The following is a 17,552-nucleotide window of genomic DNA, read 5'->3' on the forward strand; positions in this document are numbered from 1 at the left end:
GTGTAAGAGTGCGTGTGCACAGCTAAACACACACTTTAGTGTTAAATGGATATGTGCGCGCATGCACATGCACTCATATGCATGCAAGTACATGTCCACTTAACACTTAATCACACAGATACACACATGCACTGTGTGCACACTCAAACACATAAAATCAGGGAAATAAAAACTGAACCAAAAGGACGACTATAAATGAACTGTATATTTGTTGAACATTTTTATTTTATATTAAAAATAACATTCATAACAGTAACAGTTGTACAACCAATAATAATAATCTGAAATGTTTGCAACAATAATTACACTTGAGAGTGGGAGGAATTCATATCCTCCTTTTTTTTTTTTTTTTAAATAAGTTAAGTAATAAAGTTTTTCTTTTTCCCCCAGATATCATTTTCTAAAAGCATTTATACATACAGTGTTGGCTAATAACTGGCTCACAGCAATCTCTAGAAGCCAGGTCTTTTAAGACTTGCTTTAATGTGGATATTCATAGCATGTTATCTAGGCAGGCATTTGGTTGTTATTCCATTTTGATCTGGCAGTAGTACAAAATGAGCAGGTTATCGATATTTTCCAGTACATCAAGCTACAGTACACGGCAGAGCACTTCTCTAAAGTCAGTGTGGTATGATCAGTGTATGGCTACTCCAGTGTTAGATAAAGTTAGATTCAGACATTGTAAGATAACAGTAATGTTTGGCATTGAGGCCTGAGCTGCGCACTCCAGTTTCCAGTTATCGTCCCAGTGTAGAAATCCAGTTCTCCACGTCTCCAGTTTCAACTTGAGCTCCACATTCAACCCCAAATAATGACTTCATTCTTAGTCCAAGTCATAGTCAGGTTCACCAATCAGTAGTTGAGCTGGAAGTCCAAAGTGTACAAGCAGCCAATCAATGGCTGCCAACTGCAAGAACAGACCGCCAGTCTAGCTTTAGGCATCTGATGAGCTTCCATAGATCCACGTTAATGGGATTTAGGGTTCACACAAATGAAATCCAGTGTTTAGTGTGACAAATATCTTCCAGTCCAAGGAGTTCATAAGATTGCACTTCTGTCAAATCCACGAAGCTGGACGCTCTGCGGCAGCTCTGGAGCAGGAAAGGTAACTTTCTCTGACGCTGTCCGTCGAAAAACAGCAGCAGTGTCCGTCACCTCCGTTGGTTCCTCAGCGTCCGTCCACTGAGTCAGCTGTCCCACATTCAAGAATCCCATGCTCCTCGTCCTCCTCTGTGTGGCTTTGGAGCAACGTGTCTGGCCAAAAGCTTTTGGTTTTGCTTTACCATTACCTGTAAGAGGAAAAAAGATTTTATAAGATAAATGTGTTGTTTTGAATTTCTTGTCTTTGTATCGTTTCTTCCTTTTTGATCTTTTGAGCGAAGAGCTGAAGCAGCGGGAAATTATGCCACAAAAAAAAAAATGAATCTGCACCGTAAATATTCACAGATTCCCATATTGCTTTTCCTTGGCATCACAGTTTGACAGCAGGAGGAAATATATTTGTCATTTATCATTTCCTGCCCTTCAGGGAGACCAGAGGTCAAGCTCAGCTACAGCACAACATCCCTGCAGCTGATTGGGATTCAAAGCATCAAAAATACTCTTGCAAGAATTAATGATGTTGCTTTTTCCTATTTACCTGCAGCTCTACATGATCATGGCTCTGATGGCTGCTTTGCTGATGCGTTTGCGATGTTTCCTCCTGCGCCGAGGCGAGGCCGGACGGAACGGGGCCTGACGTGCAGAGGCGGAGATGGGAGCCACGGTATAGAGGGCTGGCAGAGATAAAATAAAAGAAAACACAGTAAATACAAAAGTAAAGTAATGGACTGTTTTGTCTCTTCAGGACCGACTTTCAACACAGCTCACATCTTTCTCCAAATCAGTAAAGTGCAGACTCATCACTGTCACTGGCAGACCATCAACCAAGAACAAACACAGAGAAGAAGTGACAAAAAGTAACTTGTAGAAAAAAGCATAACATGATGTGAACAAATAAAAGAAAAAGGAAACCAAGTGAGAGATGAATAACAGCAACAACAGTTTCATCTTGGTTTCAGTAGCAGCGTGCAGCACCAGTGAAGAATAAACACAGGGCGTGGAGCTCCTGTAGTGGCTCTAACTGCACTCCGAAGGGCACCTGATAACCTTGAGGCCTGCACAACAAAGCCTGTGACTGCCTGCAGGTTTGAGTCAAACGCGAAGCGGTGGGAAGTGCAGCTCTCTGACGGCAGAGCTCTCAGGGGGTTGAGGAAGAATAGCAGGACACATGTGGCCGCGGTGTTTAGTCATACATCTACAGTGAGCTGCTTCCGGCTCGGGGAAACTCTCACACTGATTCTCTCATCCATTCAGTGCTAAAATTACAAAACACTCCTACCGCAGAGGCAACTACTGGAGTATAGTAGTAGTAATGGTGGTTACCCCTGCCCCATAAATCTGTCCTGCACCACATTTGACAAGGGCTGCAATTGTAATAATAAGTCCTCCAGCCTTTATCGGTGTATCCTGCATTTTCCAAATTTTTTCCAAACAACTCCTTTTGGCTTGAAGCAACAGTGGAGAGCTGTGCAAAGATGTACGTCTGCAAAATCACTCAGTGCATGTCTACTGAATAAACACAGGCCCAATTTTAATCTTTTGACCTTATGAATTACAACTATACTTGTTTATTAGTACAAACCCTTTAACTGCATTATGAAACCATAATAAGTTAGATGTAGCTGCAAGTGTATGTCTGTGATTTCAATGACCTGCCAATCAATTATTTGTATTTGCTGATGGGATGACCCAAGGTGGAGGTGCAGCTTGTGGCTCTGCTCTCCTGTGTGCCGCAACATTTCATTTGTATTTTAAAAACCAACTTGGCCTGTTTTTAATCACAAACCCACTCCAACAGGCTACTTTGACACACACACACACACACACACACACATTCTCATGCAGCTGAGCAGTACCTGTTTTAAATGCGGTGGGCTTTGGTCTTTGCTGTGGATGATGAGGATGAAGAGGAGTCTGTCTATCCGGTTCCCTCTGTACCATCTCCAGAAGTTTCTGCCTCCTCTCCTCCTCTGTCAAATGACCGTCTCCTCTGGTCACATTAGAGTCTTTTTCCTTCCCCTGATTGGCCAGCTTCGCACCAGCCGAGTCCCCGCTACTGGCTGACCCACTGTCCTCCCTCTCCTTCCCTTCTTTCTGACTGACTGTTTCAGCCTCAGTCTGTTTGTGGCTTGTGACCTCTGTATTCTTTTGGCTGGTCACTGAGTCTTTCTGGTTGGTGGTTAGAGGAGGGGTGGGGTTTTGTTCTAATATGGATGGCTGGGTTGGGCTGACGGGTGGGGAGGCGCCGTCCGACTGGGGGGCGTTGAGTCGATACTGCGCCCCCAGCTCTTGGTCCTCCACTCCTCCGTGGTTGAACTGCTGTGGAGAATGTGGCTGGTGATGATATTGCTGCTGATACTGCTGATGCTGCAGCACCTGCTGCTGCCTCTGAGCGTGATCAGGATGATGTGCTTCACCGCCACTGTGTGCTACGTGCACGCTGCCTTCCTCCCTGCTCCCGTCATACCCGCTCCCGTGCCCGACCTGCTGCGTACTTCCCATGACACTGTGCTCCGCCCTTGCCTCCGACGGCCCGCTGCTGACGGACCCGAGCACCCCGATGATCGGCTGGTGCACCCTGGGCTGTGTCCAGTGCACCAGCTGGGTGTAGCTGCCCTGCTGCCACTGCCTTGCCACCGGCTCACGCTCCTCAGGACTGTAGTGCTGCTGGTTGTGCTTCAGGTCATCGTGGCGATGGAGGTCGGCCTTGGAGGCGTGAGTCTTGGGCGGGGCTGGGTGAACGGATCGGGGATGGTGGGAGGATGGAGGAGGCTGCTGTGGCGCAGGTGCAGGGGGGTTGGGGTTGCTCTGAATGGAAGAGTGCGTAATGGGAAGGGATGGGGAGGATGAAGAGGACGAAGAAGACGTGGCGGGTTGGCACCTGCAGCTGACGTGATCTTCCACTGAGATGATGGCTTTGTCGTAGCGGGCTTTCCTGTTGATGTACTGGATCTTTATCACCTGGAGAAGAGATGGAGAGGAACACAACAGTATAAATCATTAGTGAGGTTTGAGGTCCAGACAAATCCAACAACAAACCATTCAAACAGAACTGCAGCCAATCTTTCTGACTGTTTCCTTTCACTTGACTGAACATATAGCCGTGCATGTGCAGCGAGGCGTGTCTTGAAACAAGTAGCGAAGACATCTGATTGGTTGCCGACATTTCCAGACAAGCTGATAATTCCCTGAAATGTGGCGGCTCTCTGCCAAAGCCTTTCTGCCTTTACCATGTAATTTTCTAATTATGTAGATGCTCCTGTTCTCAAAGTTATATCGGGTATAAAATCAGATCCTGCAGGTTAACTTGTAACGTCTACCACAGCGTATATATCACCAGAAGAAATAAAATGAAACCATCAGCACAGAGCTTCCTGAGGCATCGTGTTGGTTTGACCTGGCGGAAAAAATGTCTGTACTATTGCAATTAGCCTATAATAAAAAAACATTTGTCTTCTATTAATATACTCTTTTAATTTTTATTCATAATTTGCTTGTAATCAATAAAGGAATATATTTTCTTTCTTTATATTTAGATGAGAAGATTGGGACAGTTGTCTCTCTGTGCAGTAAGTTTATTGATATGTCGCATAAAGACTGGCAACGAGGGGAACCTCAAGCCTGACTCTGACTCTGACCTGTGGAAACAAACTTCACCCTCAGAGGCTAAATAATCAATACTTTATATCTTATTTATTTTAATTCGTATAACAACAAACGAAGAGAACAGGCCAGGAGCAGTAACATGACATATCATGTGTTAATCAGGGAGCGTTAGAGGTGCTGTCAGATGGATTTGAATTATACTCTTGGACGGGAGCCCTGTTTGCAGTCTTCATGCTAAGCTAAGCTAATTGGCTGCTGGCTGCAGTGATGTGAGAGTGCTCTCTTGGCAAGAAAACAAATCAGTGTATTAAAAACAACTAATCCTTTAATTTGGAAAGAAGAACTCTGTAAAGTGATTAAATAAAATGATCATGTGATATTCTAGTGAAAGTCAACAAACAGTAATATTTTATCTACTTATTTGGCAAAAGCACTCAGTGTCATGGTGATGAACTTCTCCATAGTTACTGTACCTATTTGAAATCATGAGCTCATGTTTCCATGGCAGCTGTGTGTGCTGTGTACCTGCAGGTATCTGCTGGAGGTGACGGTGGGGACGCACTGCAGGAGCCTGGTGTTGCAGCAGCCCGAACACCTCTGCACCTCCACGCAGGGCGGCCACAGCATGAAGTTGGCGTTGCGGCGGTCCAGCATGGACCTCGTCACCTCCATCACCTCCGTCCGAACTTTACAGGCCGCCTGCTGGGCCGGCTGCGCCTCCACTGTTGGAGGAGGAGAGGGCGAGAGGAGAGAATAAGATTGGATTATTGGCAGGAAGGGCATAGCAAAGTGATAAGACACAGATGGAAGAAACAGACTGATTGAAAAAGACATAAATAGACCGGAAGGGACGCAAATAGATGTGGAAACATACCAAGACTTCTAGTGTATCGGCCATGGGTGTGGTTTGTGAGAATATCATGCTCATCTTCTTCCTCATCTACAGAAAGAGATGGGGGAGGAGGGGAGATTGGGAAGGAGAGAGATAAAGGGAGACAAAAACAGAATTAGAGATAATTACATATTTTCCTGCTTTTATCTTAAAACTGGGCAACATTGAACTGACACTTTTACAAGCCACGACGGAAACTTATAAAACACGAGGCTTTTGGGGCAGTTTTTAGCCGAGCTCATTGTTCACTGCACAAAGGAAGCCATTTTTTTCTTCTCTCACTAAAACAATTAGGCTATTTTCTACCGCAATTTGTCTTGTCGATGTCAAGAAAACTGTTGAGGAGAGATATGAGTTGTTAAATATAACTCTTGTGCAGATCTGTGAGTGTGTGTGTGTTTGTGTGTGTGTGTTTTTGCACATGTCGTCATTTCATAGTGTTGCCCCTTAGTCCTAATTATATGCCTGGTGTAGGTTGCTTTTGGTCACTCTGTGTGTGCGTGCGTGCGTGCGTGCGTGCGTGCGTGTGTGTGTGTGCATGTGCATGTGTGTGCATGTGTGATACACAGATGCACAAGATGTTATTTAGTTGCCTCTAATTAACTGCCTGGTACAGAAAGAGAACAGTTTCTTATTGTTCTCAGAAGCTGCTTTTCTAATTTTATCTGTGCATTTATCTGTATCCAAATGTTTTGTAAGACTGATCCCGTTCTTCCTCTTTCATGTATCAACACATGATATGTTTAATTCTGTAAAAACCAGCCGACCAATCAGAATCGTCCTACTGGTTCTGCCGATTCTGATGAAGCTGTAACTTAAAATCTTGTCTTTTTTCAAACTAGTGCTTAAAGATAAAATGGTCATCTCTTTATCAGCATTTATAGCTAACACCAACATGCTAACAGGCTCACAATGCTAATGTATTTATACTAAGCAGGTGTAATGTTTATCATGCTCCACCATCTTAATTTAGTGTGTTGGCATGCTAACACTTGCTAATTGCTACAAATCCCTGCTGAGTCTGATGGTCGCTGAGTGAAAAGTCGGGGGATTTTTCCTCTGAGCGCTTTAAAATATCTGTAACAAAGCTCATGGCAATCCATCAAATTTTTTTTGAGACGTTTCAGTCTAAAAAAGTGGTGGACTGACCCACGTTACTGTGGCTAAAAACACAAAACTTAAGACGACAAGCAACAGCATCTGATCACAGACAGAACTTGAACAACAACTGAACTCGGTCATTGAGAAACTTGCTAAAACTCCCAAACTCTCAGGGCAGTTTCAAAATTATTCCATATAAAAACATAGACTTTGAGTCACTTCCTTGTGCCTGTGATGGTTCCTCTCTCTGGTCGCTGTTATGTCACCATGTTATTTATGCATTATGAAATGATCAAAGGACCATCTATTAATATATGTATGTGTGACTTGGTTTCTCAGAAGGATAAGATCATAATGAATTTTTTAATCACCCGCCGAGCTGCATGCGTGTCTGACTGCGTTCATGAGTTTGTTTGGACTTTGTTTTTTTGGGAGGGGGCATGGGGGGGGGGGGTGTCTCTTTCTGTCACACAAACACACACATCCATATTTCAGAACGTGGAGAGGAATCCAGAGCAGGAGAACAATGCTGTGACCTTGTGCTGGAAGTTTCTCTCTCTCTGTCTCTGTCTCAGTTTGTCCGACCCACACCAAGGTCACAGCTACTCTCTTTCTTTCTCTCTCTCTCACTCACTCACTCACTCTCTCACACACACACATACATGGATCAAGCTGCTTCATCAGTCTTGCGGCTGTCTCGGATAAATATTGCCTTAACATGGTGCTTGGCATGTATGCTGATACTCTCTCTTACTGCATTCCTATCTCCTCAGGCGTCTGTAGACACACACACACATTCACCTCCTCCACGTCTGTGTTATTAGTGTGTGTGTGTGTGTGTGTGTGTGTGTGTGTGTGTGTGGTGCTCATTAGTACCTATTACATTGGTCTCCTGCTGCAGCAGCAGCTTCAGGTCGTCCACAGAGGAGATGGGAGAGTTCCTCACCAGGTCGACCAGCGACGGAGGGAGAGGGTCGCTCTGTGGAGACAGACACAGACTCTTATAACTCTTGTTACGCACTTTGGAAACACAGTTTTTGCCAGGAATATCAACTCTGCTTTGGATTGAATTACAGTAAACATTTGTAAATCCGCAGATATGTCCCAGTTCTGGTTCTTAGCTGAGGAACGCAGCCTAGATTTGCCCGACTTCAGATGACACAACCAGTGTATCCGAAGCCCTCAATATCCCATAATCCTTATGCACAATCATCAGTTGTAAAATGGGGCATTCAGGTGATTGCAGCTGACTTATAAAGTCAGAAACATATCATGTCATCAAGTAGTGTTTAGCAGGTATTTGCATTTAAATATCAGTCACAAAAAACCCAGAAAACACAAAAGAAAAAGACTTGGTGAAGCTTTATTATAGACATCTTTTTGGAGGTGGTGCAGGTTCATTAAAGGCTTCAAGTCCCCTGAAGGATTTATCCTTTGTGGACTGCGTCCTTTAGAGGCGCCCGGCCCTGAACTGTGACATTATTATTTATTATTATTCCACACAGAGGCTGGAAGTGGCCTCTTTGCCGGGGAAAGAATGAATTCATGGGGGGAAGAAAGCCGTAAAGTGCACTAAATCCTACCACACGTATACAATACAACACATGGGCTTCTTGTGCCTTTTGATAATTTGTATCGTCACCTACTTTTAAAATTTTTTTTTATTGTGGTGCCAAAAAGTTATTAGGATTCAACCGAAATGGAACAACAGACAGTGACATACACAGAGAGAGAGCTGATGTGTAAATATCTCAGTCTTCCATCTCCAGTCAACTCTTGCTCCAGTTTCACTTCCTCCTGCAGAGGAAATGATGGTTGTGATTGGTGTTTGTTGCTGCTGTTGTCACTCTCTCCCTGTTTACCCACAAACACCGCAGTTGCTCCCGGTGTAAAACAGGAAATTAGCCTCTTGCTCCCTGTCGCACTCTCTCTCTCTCTCACTTTTACTTTCTCACTCTCTATGTATCTCGCCCATATTTGTTCTTTCACTTCATCTTATCCAAAGCATCAAGAAAAAGACCAATGTTTTGTGTTCAATTCAGTTCTTACTTTAAAAAAAAAAAAATAAGAAAACATCTGCATGTTATAGAACACAAAACTTTGTGAAATATACTTTAATCTAACAGAGTTGTGTAAGTAATTTATGCGTCACCTGAGAGAAGAGAAGGAATGTGATATTTAATGAACTTTTAATGTATGCCGTTGCAGGACTTCATTATGGATTCAGTCTGGCTGAACTCCTGCGGTTTCTTTATGGAGATCAAAGGCAGATTACTCAGTGTTCTGTGTCACATTTTGCTTTGCTTGGCTGTAAGGTGATACTATCTCAGCGCAGTTGGAGCAACATTTGATGGAGTCACATGCCAGGAAGATGCCAAAACAAATTAAGGAGTGTTAAGAATATAAGAGGAAAATATTTTGGTGAACTCTCTGAAATGCCTTGAGAGTAGAAGTAAAGGCTTCCATCATGATACAAAATTAATGACTATAGCTATATAACATGTTTACAGTATCTTCCGAGTAAACATGTCGCTCCTCTAAGGATGGAGGCTGCGCTCGCTCCCCAAAGATCAGTTCATCTTAATCTCCCGACTGACAAACACAGAGAGTCAGATAGATTTATACATTTAAATGCAGAATAATTTCCCTGCTGTTAGAAATGTCTTGTATATTATAAGTTATATTTGTAAGGGCTCGCACTGTCCTGATGTTTTATGAACTTTACTCGTAAATGCAAATGCGCAGGCTCCAAATGATTCCCATTTTACTGGTAAAGTCTGATGTATAGCTTAAAATAAAAAACTGACATGACAAAGTGACATGAAACTATCAGTAGCATCAAGAGTCTGTACACTTTCTGCTTTCGGTAAAGTCTTTCACCTGTTTGTGATTCGTTTCGTTGAACATAAAACTTTTAACCTTATTCAACAAAGAAAAAAAAACTCCTAATATTAACCCAAACAGAACAGTAATTCTTCTAACTTTAACCCCTTCGTGATGTGATGAGACTAAATGTAGTTACTGTTTATCCAGAGTTGCACTGATCGTTAACCTCACCTCAGCATAGCAACCGGTTTAAGGTTTTAAGAGGGTTTTTTTTTTTTTAAATAGTCAACATCTTCGTAAAGTGTTTAGAAGACAGTTTCCAAGAGACAAGTATCAAGAATATCACACAGTGGCGTCAGGTGATGTGACCATATAATATGATATTATGTAAAGTGCCAAACTGTTTATAGACAGGCAGCTATCCCTGTAACATCTGTGGTTGTATTAGGTTGAGTCTGCTTTAAAGGAGCTATGTGTAAAGATTTCTCTGCAGCCGAACGTGGATTCCTGCCAGGAGCGGGCGGTGGTGATGGTCACAGGACAAGAGCTTCAGCCATCGCTGCGTTTACAAGACAAGAGGTAATAACACGTCCACAGAGCGGCGCTATGCCTTCAGGGAAGAGGCTACAGCGACTCGCTATCGGAAAGTGACGAGACGGGCCGGGGCTAGCTAGTTAGCGTGCTGACTTCAGTAGAAGAAAAGACGTGATTGAGACAAGAGTTAACATTGGCGTTGCTTCCCACCTCTGGAGACAGCTGTTGGTGAGTGAAGGAATGAAGTTTGACGCTGACCTCGCAACGTTTGTCTTAGACTGATAAGTGAAAGGATGTTAATGCTAACGTTCATTTAGCGATAACAAAACTTGCAAATAGCTCCTTTAAGGCAGTAATTGCATTATACAGTTACATTTATTGCGAAAGAATTGCCCAGTTCTGCCTGACAGTCCAGAGAATGAAGTCTTCAATGGACGAAAATGGGAAAAAATTTATATTTTTAAGATTATTATTCTATTTTTGTTCATATTTTTGGATTTTTTTCCTACAAAATATCACCAGCTAGAGATCCAACCTTTTTATTTAATTACTGAATCTCATCGTTTTATCATTTTATGTCCCTCTTTTATGTTAATTTTCTATCTCTCTCTTCACTCTTCAGTCTTTCTGTCTCTGTCTGCTTTGTGGGCGGCAGTGGCTCAGGACACCTGGATGACTTTCACGAGCCATTGGCTGACCTAGTTAAGCAAACACACACACACACACACACACACACACACACACACACACACACACACACAAACACACTCGCCCCCTCTTTTCCAGTTCACATACAGATGCTTAACCACTTAACTGTCAGCCCAATTTGTCCAGAGAGGCTCACACACTTATTCTCTCTCACACACACACACACACACTGAGGCAGTTTTCACTCGGCAACAAGCTATCATTACAGTCCCAGTGCAAATTGCACACACACACACACACACACACACACACACACACACACACACACAAATTAGAGAGTGGAACACAGAGGAAATAGTTCCTCACATGGACAAACAACAAACCGCTGGTTAAAATATAACAATTGTACAACAAGCTAATAATAGTGGTTTGAGCAGAACAGCTAAATTAACCAGAACAAATCTGTCACCAAGTTCCTTATTTGCTGTGTAACACACATGCAAAGACACAAAAATAGGCCTCAGTTGTTGTTGTTGTTGTTGTTGTTGTTTTTAGTCTCTGAAAAGCCTGTAAACACCTTTTCTGCTCAACACTGTTATGGAAACTTTGGTCGTTTGTCATGTGTAGCTAAGCTGTTGGGTTGAGAAGACTGTCTGACAGGATGTCATGATCTACAAACAGGTCATACACACACACACACACACACACACACACACACACTGCATGGGGCCTTGGAGAAAGCCTGGAAGGCAAAGAGATTGTATGGAATGTTTGGGGAGAAAGGTGAAGTGTAATGGAATGTAATTATGGGGCCAGCTGAGTGCACACACACACACACACACACACACACACACACACACACAAACATGCAATCAAACAGAGGCGTAGACTCTGTGAGAAAAAGTAAACACACACAAAAACACAGAACAAGAGTGTGTGACTCACAATCACACCACGCTGTCACAACACATGCCTTCTTTTATCAGAGATATGGCAGATGGCCAAAATACTGTCGCATAAACTTGATACTCACAGAGCTCGGTGCATGGGCACTCACTGTCCCACACACACACACACACACACGCACGCACATGCACAGACAGCAGCAGAGATGATGGTTCAGATGATGGATGGAAAGACGACAGAGGAAGAGGACAGGAGCTGAAAGGAGGGTAGAGGAGAAATGAAAAGAGGTGAAGGAAGAGGAGCTGTGTCTCTGAGCAAGGCAGTAAGCACGTCCACCGGCTCAATTCTGCGCAGGTACATAACAGCAAGATGAATTTCCTCAATAGACGCGACTCTAGACTTGAAATAACGGATCAATTGACCTTATTTTGAAAATAGAACAAGCACTTCAGTCACATTTTTTGACTATTTTCTGACATTTTAAAAAACCAAATGATTGATCAATGAATCTGAAATGTATTGAGCTGATTAACTGACACTGAAAGTAACTGTCAGTTGTGGCCCTCACACGGCTGTGCTATAAGACCAGGCCTCTTCGTCCTGTCGAAACCTTCAAACTGATTCCATATCAAAAAAGGTAAATGAACACCAGCCATTTTGAGTGAATAGTTAGCATTCCAGGCTAACTGATACCATTAGCTTCATGCCCGTAGCTGCCTTCAAAGTAAAAGCCCTCCAGCGACTGGGAGTCTGACTGAAGGCAAGGAGGCATCGCTGGAGGGCTTTTACTGTGATGCCGCCACATCTTTTTATCTTTCGTTATTGATTCCAGCAATAATTTTAGAATCGGCCATTTCAATGGTCCCATATTGTATAAAGGTAAATGTCCATTTGTTTTTTGATTATAGATCAGGTCTAGTTTCTGTATTAATACTGTGAAAGTATCAAAGCCTCAGTCCACAGAGAAATGCACAGTCTGTATTCAGAAACTGAGCCTCAAAACCAGCCGTCAGGACTTTTGTAACTTTGTGATGTCACAACAAAGCAGTCACTGCTCTCAGCCATGCCACAAGCCCCGCCCACCTGGACTCACCATCCAACCTTGCAGGATTTGGTCTCTCTGAGGGTTTTACCTGAAAACCGCTATATATTTATTTGATCACTCAGAAAACATTCAGCCAATCAGAAGAGGGGATCAGAGCCTCCTGTCTTCTGATTAGCTCATCGATCTGTTGTTTTTAGAGCTCCACAAAAAAGCCTGAGATAGGAGATGTAAAACTGCAATGAGATGGTTTTTGGTTCTTAAAACCACAAATATATATTGAATGAAACATTGAAAAAGTGTAAAATATGGGACCTTTAAATATTCTTTATTTCTATATTTCTCACCATTTTATCTAATAGAAGTTATCTTCAATCCTCATTACTATTCCTATTATTTCAAACTATCCACTGGACCCTGTGACTAGATTTTCCCCTAATGCTGCAGCGCACAGAGCTTACAAACAAATAATCTTATGAGCCACTGCGCTTTTCTATCTGACACATGCACGCACAGAGGCATAGCCCCCGTGCTGCACACACACCAAAACACATGCACATATGTCCACTAACACATAATGCAGCTACCACCCGCCCATGCACCCAGATGTGCGCACACACACAAATACACACACTGCTACGCGGCACACAAAGTCCGTGAAATCCCCGGCAGATTAGTTGTTGTTCTTATGTAAAATGGATCAAGCCGGGCAGCAGCAAATCGTCCCAGCTCGCCCGGAGAGACAATAGTCTGACAACAACCTGTTCAAAAATCCATGTGCGGGGTGGGTCATCGTGAGCGTGTGTAGTTGTAACAATAGTGATTTGAACAGCAGATGATGAAAGACTTGAGGTCTGACCTAATGTGTGAGTGCTTTTGACTCCAGTTGTTTTAAATGGATTTAAAAAATGAACCGTAACAACTCTCAGTGTGTGTGAGTGTGTGTGCATGTGTGCATTCATCCTAGTGTATTCTGTGTTTAACACCATATTGTATAAGCGTTAAGTTTTGACTGGATTATTCACAGACTCGCAGCAGCTGCACAGTAAAAAGAAAATGATCTTTCCCTCTAAATTGTGATAATATTTTCTGGATCATCCTTAGTGAACCTGTAGTGACATTGCTGAATTGTGTGTGTGTGTGTCTGTGTGTGTGTCTGTGCATGTGAAGTCTTTTCCAAAGACAGATGTGGCAGAACTAAGACGTCAAAGATGTCTCCATTTTTCCCATCACTGGACTGAACGTTGTGACAAGATGAGGATTAGCGTGTCACAGAGTGTCAGCCGGACTCACACATCGACCTGACGCTGTCTCACTCACAGGTCACATGTCAGGTCAGTGTTTGTTTAAGTATAAAAACGTTTCAGACCTCCACAGTGCTACCTTAAGCTGCAGCTGATCCTAACACGCACGAGACGTCGAGGGTGCTAATAGTTCACAGGATCACCAATATCAGCCAGTTTCAGCTCAGTGACCTGTGCAAGGCGCCGGTCCTCTTTGGCTGCAGCTCACAGGGCTGGGCGAAGTGTTTTTACCATCCTGTTTCCACTGTGTGAATTGTAATTTTTTATGAATGTCGAGAAGTGCTTCGTTCATCGGTTCTAACAGTTTCAGGATGTTGTGCATTCGACGAAGAGAAACAAACGTATGACAAAGTTAAAATGTCCAAAAGACGAAACCTCTCCAAAAACGCAGATTGAGCTCTGCCTTCTCCACACCGGCATCATCTTCAAGGGACAACGGAGCTGAGAACATAGATGTTAACTGCTAACTACGTAGGATGCTTAGACTATCCTCAATACAAAAACGTTAAGTTAGTAAATAGCTTGCCTGATTCACCCGTACATACATCACACCCATCGAGGGCAATCATTTTGGGTTCAGTATCTTGCTCAAGGACACTTAGACATGTGGACCGGAGAAGGGTTTGACCCACCGACCTTCTGATTAGCAGACAACCCGCTCTTCCTCCTGAGCCACAGCTCGTGCGCTTAGATGTAGGTGGATAGTCGGGTGTAGCCTGCTGAGTGTGAGACACCGGAGACCACACTTCACGTCCTGGCTCCTACCAACAGTGCACTTCGGTTTCTAACAACTATTAATAAGAGATTTTACTAAACACAACCAAGTCGTTTTAGTAGATGAAACTTGATCACCGAGGTGGTTCATTGAAAATGCTCATATGGGTTTTTGTAAATGCTTCCTACACAACAACGTTTGACAGAGGTCACCTGACAGCTCATCCACATGACCCACAAGTGTTAGAGCGGGGACATGACCAAATGAGAGTGTGAACGACAGGGACATAGGAGACACGTGTGTTTGCAATCTCATAAGAAGAAGTCAGTAAATACTGTTTAAATATATTTATATTAAGACGAGGCGCTCGAGTGGAAAAGAAAGAGCAAAAGCAAATGCGTAAGACCTCCGTGCATTTGGACCAACATTTTTGTCGACAAATGACGTTTAGCTCGGATATCGATGTGCAGCCTTTTCTCTCTTCTACACTACAGTGTATTTGGCCTCCTGAGAGTTTGTGTTCACTGGCTGCTCGCTAAAGAAACAGGTGTCTGCTGGAAACACGAGATAAGATTGTGTTAGAGAGAAAGATGATTTCATTGGTGGAGTGACAATAGGACCTCGATGCTGTGGTGTGACAGTGAAAACAGCAGCTGGGCTGATGATGGGTGGATTTTAGCTCCAGCTGTGTACGACAGGTTAACTCCTGCTGTTGGGCCTCCAGCCAAGACCCTGCCTCACCCCCCTCCCTCCCTCCTCTCTCTCTCTCCCTCCCTCTTTGTGACACTGTGACTCTTCCATGCAACACTTCACAGCCATGAAACATGAAAAGGAAGCGCAGAGAGAGGCAGACACAGCACAAGCTGCAGAGTCACAGAGGGAGAGCTACACACACTGATGTGTAGGGCTGTCAAACACGCACAACGCTGCACTGTTCTTTTTGCCTCGCACTTAAACTGTAGAAAACATTCACACCGCACAGGTTGTAGAATCATCTCAGGGGACCATGAATGTCACGCGCTCTTTATAAGTGAAGGAAATTCTCAACCGCCGAGATAACACGTCCTCTCATGACTGTCACTGTCTTTGTGACACACAGTATCTGAGTCAGAACATGAACTATTATCTTCGTTGAAATTCAATCTTCACAGAGCTTCCTCCAGACTACTTGGTATTTTCAGGTTGGCAAAAGATCCAGGCACAGAGAAGGAAGCATCAGCACCACCCCCATCAAGAGCGTTTAGATGGTAAAGAGCCCAAACTAGTGTCTGAGGCACACTGGCATCTTTCCTCCAGCTCACCCAGGTAGTGTAGTGGAGGCACAACCAGGCTATTATTACCAAATGGTTTAGACAGAGACATAAATATTTGAGTCATGAAATTAAAATGGACCAAAGTTTCCTTAAAGAATAATAATGTTTTTCTGATATTTAACTATCTGTCTTGGTGGTTGGTTGCCTTATAATCATCACCACATTTGTATTAATTACTACCTCATTGATGGTTTTACCTTTAAATCAAGACTTTATAGACATGTCAATAAGTACGACTATGTGCATTTTTAATCCATGTCTGTTAGTTTCCCCTCACCGACTAGAGGTCATGCGGTGTGTTTACCGGCACATCCCGGTCTTACCTCAGCGCTGCCGAGCCGCAGACGGGCCGCTGAGAGCGCAGCCAGCAGCAGCAGCAGGACCCAGGACCTCATGTTGCCGCCCAGCCTGAGGAGCCGCAAGCGACCGGCTGGGCATTTAGCACCGCGGCGTCCAATCCCCCGGCTGCACCGAGCCTCGTCCCGGTGTCGTGTGCTTGTGCGAGGCACGCGCTGTTAAATATCCCCCAAAATGTGTCACTGCCTGCAAGCGCCGCTTGTCCAAATATTTGCTCACGGTGACTCACACGCAGGCTAGACGTCTGACTCTGTCCATATCGCTGTTTTGAAAACTCACAAACGGAGACGTGTGGGGTGCTGTGGGACAGGTGCGTAATGCAGGGTGCTATGATTGACGAAAGCTACAGCAGCACAATTCCCAATATATCAGTCTGCAGCGTTAGAGTGAGTCCCAGTGAGCCCCCGCTGTCAATCCAAAAAATGTCTCCAAATGTGTGATTTATAAAAATGAGTCGTTAACAAGTGCTCGATGCGTCCACTTTCCTGTCAAGACTCCAGTTTAAAAAATATCAGATAACGAGCTCCCGCTCCAAAATCTGGGTTAAATGTAAAATGAATGCAAGATTCTGGTCATAAGCAAAAACCCACAACTCCAGAGCACCGTGCGTAAAAGTTGGTCACCTTGGAATAGCGCTTCGTGCGTAATTCTCTGGAAGGCTCCGCTGCAAAAGTCAGATTATTCTCATCCCAGCGCGATTCACTTGACTGCAAATTGCATCTGTCTAATCTAAGCCTCTCTCTCAGCGATTGCGGTTCCCTGACACTTTGCCTCTCCGTGTCTCTGTTCAGTCTTCCAGTGTTGCTCCTTTCACCGGCGCCGCAGGATCATGTTCCTCTCGGCTCTTGCGCTTCTCCTCTCTGGTTGCGTTTTGGGCGGTGAGCAGCTTTTCCAAATAGAAACAGGGCCTCCCTCAAGTTTTAAGCATCAAGTCAGACTAAGAAACGCCGAAGCATACCGGAAACGGGGCGATTTTGCTTTCAAAGTAAATGAATAGATTGAGCTTTTCATGGAAAATTCATGATCTCGGCGCTGAAAGTGGGTCTCCACAGCACCGGCAGAGAAATGAATGTGTATGATAAAAGACCAGCAATGATGATAATAACATATAATTTCACAAGATGGATATATGGCTCATAGGAATGAAGAAGTGCTGCAAAGTAGGTGAAATTCATACACAGCAATTGCATGTTAAAGATTGCCA

The 17,552-nt window shown here is 43.8% G+C and overlaps 1 protein-coding gene across 1 annotated transcript; it reads right to left on the bottom strand.

The window, feature by feature from the left end:
* Window positions 1-205: 205 nt before the first annotated feature.
* Window positions 206-17,224, bottom strand: si:ch211-79m20.1 (bromodomain-containing protein 4B). The gene is made up of 7 exons (XM_056372537.1): window positions 16,315-17,224; window positions 7,580-7,682; window positions 5,585-5,650; window positions 5,236-5,432; window positions 2,961-4,065; window positions 1,643-1,778; window positions 206-1,292 (listed from the first exon to the last, which is right to left on the bottom strand). Exons 1-6 carry the CDS (start codon window positions 16,384-16,386, stop codon window positions 1,651-1,653), a joined length of 1,671 nt encoding a protein of 556 aa, XP_056228512.1. The 5' UTR covers window positions 16,387-17,224; the 3' UTR covers window positions 206-1,292; window positions 1,643-1,650.
* Between the last annotated feature and the right edge of the window lie 328 nt (window positions 17,225-17,552).

This window comes from Seriola aureovittata, chromosome 3 (assembly GCF_021018895.1).
Source record: "Seriola aureovittata isolate HTS-2021-v1 ecotype China chromosome 3, ASM2101889v1, whole genome shotgun sequence".
In the NCBI taxonomy this organism is placed as follows: Eukaryota; Metazoa; Chordata; class Actinopteri; order Carangiformes; family Carangidae; genus Seriola; species Seriola aureovittata.